This window comes from Calidris pugnax, unplaced genomic scaffold, assembly GCF_001431845.1.
Source record: "Calidris pugnax isolate Ruff unplaced genomic scaffold, ASM143184v1 scaffold1156, whole genome shotgun sequence".
Taxonomy (NCBI): Eukaryota; Metazoa; Chordata; class Aves; order Charadriiformes; family Scolopacidae; genus Calidris; species Calidris pugnax.
In genome coordinates, this window is record NW_015094503.1 from 673,213 (window position 1) to 679,313 (window position 6,101).

The 6,101-nt window shown below is 43.8% G+C and overlaps 1 protein-coding gene across 1 annotated transcript; it reads left to right on the plus strand.

Annotated features, from left to right (window-relative positions):
* Nucleotides 1-150: 150 nt before the first annotated feature.
* On the plus strand, nt 151-6,049 carry ING5 (inhibitor of growth family member 5). The gene is made up of 7 exons (XM_014963030.1): nt 151-303; nt 989-1,155; nt 2,605-2,716; nt 3,688-3,781; nt 4,778-4,913; nt 5,066-5,127; nt 5,941-6,049. The coding sequence occupies exons 1-7, from the start codon at nt 276-278 to the stop codon at nt 5,981-5,983; spliced, it is 642 nt and encodes a 213-aa protein (XP_014818516.1). The 5' UTR covers nt 151-275; the 3' UTR covers nt 5,984-6,049.
* Nucleotides 6,050-6,101: the final 52 nt, after the last annotated feature.

Here is a 6,101-nt window from a genome sequence, read left to right on the forward strand (position 1 = left end):
GCGGGTGGCGGTGGCGGCGGCGACGGTGGCCACCGGAGCGGCGGCGGCGGGAATTAGAACTGCGCCACGGGCTGGGCGGCGGGGGGGGCGGTGCCTCTGTGCGTCATCAGCCGGCGCCGCCGCCGCTTTACGTCATCGCTGTGCGGCGGGGAGCGGTGAGGCGCCGGGCGGCGGGGAGGGCCCTGCCCTGAGGAGAAGGGGCGGCGAAATGGCTGGGCCTTTCTGTTGCAGGCATCGAGAACCTGCCCTGCGAGCTGCAGCGGAACTTCCAGCTGATGCGGGAGCTGGACCAGCGGACGGAAGGTGGGTGTGTGGGGAGGGGGGTCCCGGGGAGCTCAGGGGCCTGCGGGGAGCTCAGCCCTCTGGGCACTCGGCCGCGGGGGAGGCGTCTCCCCTCTGGGCCCCTCTGCGGCGGTTGTTCCCTTCCCGCCAGGGCTCCAGCTGACAGGACATGAGGGGTTTTTCCAGCCTTTGGCGTGAATTCTCTGTAATGGCTGCACCCGCGCCCCCCTCGGCTGCACCTCGGATCCACCGATCGCCACAGCTGCGAGGTTGTGGGTTGCTGTGTGTCTTGCAAGACTCGTTTTTAGGGGTTTTTTTTTTGTCTTTTTTTTTTTTTTTGAGGTTTCTGTTGGCATCTGGCTGGACGTTAGTGGTTTTAAACTTGGGTTGAAACGGGTTTCAGTTTGAGCCGTTAGAAGGGTAAATAGAATATTCTGTGTGTGGGAAAAGAGGTTGGAGCTTGTGAACCTGTCGGTTCAGATTCTGATCTTAACCCCGAGCCCCTCTGAATTAACTGTAAAGCACACGAGTGTTGAAAAGTGAATAACTTTAACTTCACCATTTTTAGACAAAGTAAATACGTTAAGGAAGAGGGAGAAGTCACAAGGTGTCAGGAGAGATCTTCTAAATACCTACAGAAGTAGAAAAAAAAAATACTTGCTTTTGTAGGCAGCTTTCTCACGTTTTCTCATACTTTGCTTTTCAGATAAGAAAGCAGAAATTGACAGTCTTGCAGCAGAATACATCGAATCGGTGAAGAACATGTTACCTGAGGAGCGAGTGGAACACCTGAAGAAAATCCAGAGTGCCTACAGCAAATGCAAAGAGTACAGTGATGATAAAGTCCAGCTGGCCATGCAGACGTACGAGATGGTGAGGATCATAACCAGTGAGACTTCTGTTAAAAACAGCCGTACTCCAGAATGGGGCTGCTGGTGGATGTGGAAGACACTTCCACAGGGTCCATTTTCCATGACATATTTATGGTTTTGTTCAAATGTCTTACTGCAAAAAAATTAGTGGCCCTCAAATTTATTTTTCTTACTCTTGCCACCCCCCAAAAGCCTCCCTTTGTGTTGCCAGGTTTTGTGTCAGATGGGCTTCTCTTCTAGTGAAGAGTTAAATGAATTAATCCTGCTTGGAGATAGGTACTGCTGATCAAGCTGTCTGCTGTGTAACAATACCAGCAAATTTATCCTGCTCCTTCCTCCCCAGTAGCTCCCCTGTCACCTGGTCTTAGTTGGGCAACATTTTTCAAGTCAACTTCAATACTGTATTGTTGAGGAATGGCAGAAAATCTGCTCAGTTGCCTTGGTTTCCATGTGACAAAAGAAAGCAGACCTGTCAGCTCCGCCATTCTGGTTGAGTATTGGACACCAAACTTTCATTGATGGGCTTGGTGGGAAAATCTCATTTCTTAAGATGCAGCTTCTGCTTTTTCCTTCTTCTGTCCCTACTCCAGCGTCTCTGTAGCTCTCCCTTGAATAATTCTTATCTCTATGTATCTTATTCCCTAGATAAAACTTGAGTGAGTGGAATCCTTTTGACTGTACGTAGTGTGTTTTGTCCAGCTTCTAGAGATGCATTGCGTTCTGCTACTTCTGCAGCTGCGGTACCTTTTGTTGCCATCAATTACTGCAGAAAAGGAAATTATTTCTCACGAATGGAAAAGCGCCCCAGCTAACTAATTTGAGGACTAGGTATCGCAGCAACACGCTTTGGGGGTGGTAGCTTAAAATAGCTTTGCTGCATCTCTGTCCTGTAAGCCCCATTATTGCAACCAGGGTAGTGGAAGGTACTTCATTAACGCATATTTACTTGATACTGGAGATAGTCTGCTTAAGCCTGTATTTATTACTAAATTTCTGGGAATAGTGGAATACCAGAAAATACCAGTGGGATACCAGGGAAAATAGACTGATCCACTCAATGTGTTTCACCATCAGTAGTTGAATAACATATTTTTAAAATTATAGGCAGAAAACATTTATTTTTAATGACTTTCACAGTCTTGTTTTGTTCTGCAAACTCTTCATCTGAGTTGCTTTGACTCTCCTTTATGCCACCTCCCTTTTCCTTCCTTTCTCTTTGTCTGTAGAGGGACTGGATCCTCTTGCTTTTCCCTGTTTTCTTTCTCTCTCCGCCTTAATTCCCTTTGTGTGTACCGTTTCCCTTTTTGCAGTTTGGTACCCCATTCATGCCTTGCTCTGAACTAGTGCCCTCCTGTTCGTGTCGATAACGGCCGATTTATTAGACCTTCCTGTTTTTCCTTTGGGGATTTCTTATTTTATAATTCAGTTTGTGGTTTCCTCTTCTGTGCAGGTGGATAAGCACATCCGCCGGCTGGATGCAGACTTGGCGCGGTTTGAAGCGGATCTGAAAGACAAACTGGAAGGCAGCGACTTTGAAAACGCTGGATCTCGAAGCCTGAAAAGTGCGTAAATTTTATACGGTTGACAGCCTTTTCCAGCACTGAGCGTGGCTAACCAGAAAGGCTAAAATACAAACTAGGCTGTTATTTCTGGAGGAGGAGAAGCAGTACACTATCGTGTACTTCTCTACTTGTTTTTAATGCTCTTCAGATATTTACAATGTTCTGGTTGGTGATAAACAAATAAAAAAAAAAAAAAAACCCTAGTGCTGCAATCTAATGTACTGTCACTCCTTGCCAGATCACCTCACCTTGAGGTGGCCCACAGTTACTGGTTTTAAGGAGGCTACTGGCCAAGGGGGAACTAGCTGTGACAAAACCGAACTGATCTTCCTGCAGCTCTTGAGTGTGACAGTCTTAGTTTAAGGCTTGATCTGTTACTGAATAAGTTACAACCTCTTCTTGAGGAGAGGGGATTTGCCTGTTTACCTCCTTTTACCAGAATTTGAAAACTAATCAGGCTGAGAACATCAGGAAAAATTAGAAGTTAGAGGAAGGTACCAGTTTCTGTAACGTATACTGGAAATCTCGAAGGGTTACAGTGACATTTGAGCATGGTTAACAGCAGCACAGCTTTCTGCTTTTGAACTATGAAATAAGGGGTAAGATCAGGCATGTGGAGATAAAAGTTCCATTAGATATTGAGTAATCAATTAACTGGCTGAGTGTTTGAAATATACTGAGATTTAAAAAAAAAATTACGGGATGTCTGATCCAATGTGATGCTATTTATGTCTTGTGCAACAGTATGGGCTAACGTTGTACTGCTATTGCCAAAACTGAATGCAAGAGTTTGGTGCTCAGTCATACTACTTGCCATTTGTGGCATAAAAATGTATTTCAGAATCAGCATTCATGTTCAATTACATATGAAATAAGCCTTTCAAAACAATATGTGCCTCAAAAGAAAAACATCTGGGGATGTTTCTGGTATTCAAAGGGGTTGAAATGATGGGGTTTTTTTTCCTTTATAGAGGGACGAAGTCAGAAAGACAAAAGAGGCTCTCGCGGTCGAGGCAGACGAACGTCTGAAGAAGATACACCAAAGAAAAAGAAACTCAAAGGAGGGTAAGGCAAACCCAGTCACAGCTCCGGTGACTTTGGCTTGACCCTTCACAAATTTTCCGCAAGCTTGTGTTACCCTATTTATGACTTGTGTCTGGATGGTGAGCAGTGTTAGAGTGTTCTGGTCTTACTCCATTTTATGAGTGTCCTGCTTAGAACAAGTGTCAGCTTTGTTAATTAACTCCTTGGTTGGCATGTGGACACTCAGCATGCTTGGAATGCCCGCTGACTGGAAGGACAAGATCAGCGTCTCCATCGCTGTTGGCAAGCTGAGAGAAAATAGCTCTGGTTTGTGTCATGCAGCTATTTTTAACAGTTGCTTGTGGTCTTGGTTGTAAAAAGAAACACTTGCCCATCAGGAAAAAAAAAAAACTTGTTGTTCTAGAAATCTTGGAGAATTTTGAGGGTTACTTTGAGAGAATCCTGTCCTAGACAGTCTTGAATAATCTAATTTGATTTTGTGAAGCAAGGAAGAAAACGTGTCCCCTCTCTGTGGTATGATTTATAGTAAAGGGGCTCTGTTAATCCTAATATTTTCAGTTGGCTAAATGGAGGGGCAGAAAACTAAAAATAGTTTCCATTGACTGTTACTGACTTGTTAACTTAATACATTCCTCTCAGAGCAAGAGTACGCAAGTGCAAGAGCACTTACACCTGATAACAAGAAAAGAATGTATATTAAAACAGATTTGGGAGGTGGGGAGAGTGGGGAATCAGATTCTTCTGTCCACAAGCAGAAGTGAGTGATCTGCTTGTTCATTTTGTTACTGTAGTCATGGCATTTACAAATCGTTCTCTCAATCCTTCACAGTCAAGCTGATGTTTTGTATTTGATCCAACCTGACTTACGATTTTAATTAGTATGTGATAACGTAACATGAAGTAGGAGCAGTGTGTTTTAGGGAAGCTAATTGTTAAAAACTAATTTTTCCAAGTGTGATTTAGATCTTGGAAGGATGGTGTTGGCACAACTGGAAAGTGTTTTGTCCTTGTCTACAGATCTGAGTTTGCTGATACCATCCTGTCAGTGCATCCCTCGGATGTCCTGGACATGCCAGTGGACCCCAATGAACCTACCTACTGCTTGTGTCACCAGGTGTCTTATGGAGAGATGATTGGCTGTGACAACCCGGATGTAAGCACTTGAGATGGTTTATTTTCAGATGTTTGCTGCATCACAACACTGAAATCTGAGGGAGGGGGTGGGTACTTGCTCAATTAGCTCATGCAAAATGAAAGGAACATTTGTGAAGCACCTCTGTGGGTTTTTCCTTTCTTGTTTTGCAGTGCCCAATTGAGTGGTTCCACTTTGCTTGTGTGGACCTCACCACCAAACCAAAAGGGAAATGGTAAGTGTGGCAATATCTAGGTTTTTGGTTTTTATCAGGCTGCAATATGCCTCAACAAGAGCAGAATAAGAAGGTTTTAATAACCTTGTTGCGACCCTTCCTGACAGAGGAGCTTTGCTTTTGTCATCAGAGGGTTTGCATGCTCTATAGTTTGGAATTGTCTTTGGTGAAGGTAGGAGGTACAAGGGGAAACTTCTTCCTGAAGTCTACTTCTATGGCAGTCTTAGGTTCTGGTGGGATCAAAGCAAGGACCAGGGCACATGCACAACTGCCATGATAAACAGCAGTTTCTTCATCCGAGGCTTGTGTTACATCTCAGGTTTGCTGTATTGTCACGTAGTTGTGGCTGTGGTTAAAATTGAGAAGAGACATGTACTTATTTTTTTCACTTCTGGAAGCTGAGTGCTCTCATCTAGTTAATTTACCCATCAGAAACAGGCTTAAGTGAAAGTCAACTGCAATCATTGGAGGGAGAGGAAGGAGTGAATTGGAGGAATGTGTCTTTTTTTTCCCATACAGTAATCTTGTGCAACAAACTTTGGAGAAGTTAACTTGGAGTAACTTTTAGGTGAATGACATAAGGTGAATCACAGCTGTGATGAGCCCTGGAAGCCTTCTGGTGCACTCCTCACTTGGTACAATTCTTTCCAGTTTGCCCGGGTTTCCTGGGTGTCATGAAAATTTAAAAGCAATTACTTAAATTGGCTACTTTTAAACCAACTTCCCACACAGTTATTCCCAAATAACAAAAAGAGTTCTTGGGCTATGTGTTGTTTACTTCAGGAACTAATTACTGCTTCTTTTTCCCTATAGGTTTTGTCCTCGTTGTGTTCAGGAAAGAAAGAAAAAGAAGTAAGGAGTAGAGGGAAATAAATCCTCGGAGGCAAGAAGAATTTAATATATTCCTTCATTCATGTTGCAATATTATCTTTGATTTTTTTTTTTTTTTTTTTTTTTAATCTCCCCCCCTTTTT

Bases quoted from the DNA above. Each gene is read 5' to 3' on its own strand.
- ING5 (XM_014963030.1), top strand. From the start codon at position 276: ATGCGGGAGCTGGACCAGCGGACGGAAG. The intron at 1,156-2,604 runs GTGAGGATCATA...TCTTCTGTGCAG, and splicing joins CCATGCAGACGTACGAGATG to GTGGATAAGCACATCCGCCG. The intron at 4,914-5,065 runs GTAAGCACTTGA...CTTGTTTTGCAG, and splicing joins TTGGCTGTGACAACCCGGAT to TGCCCAATTGAGTGGTTCCA.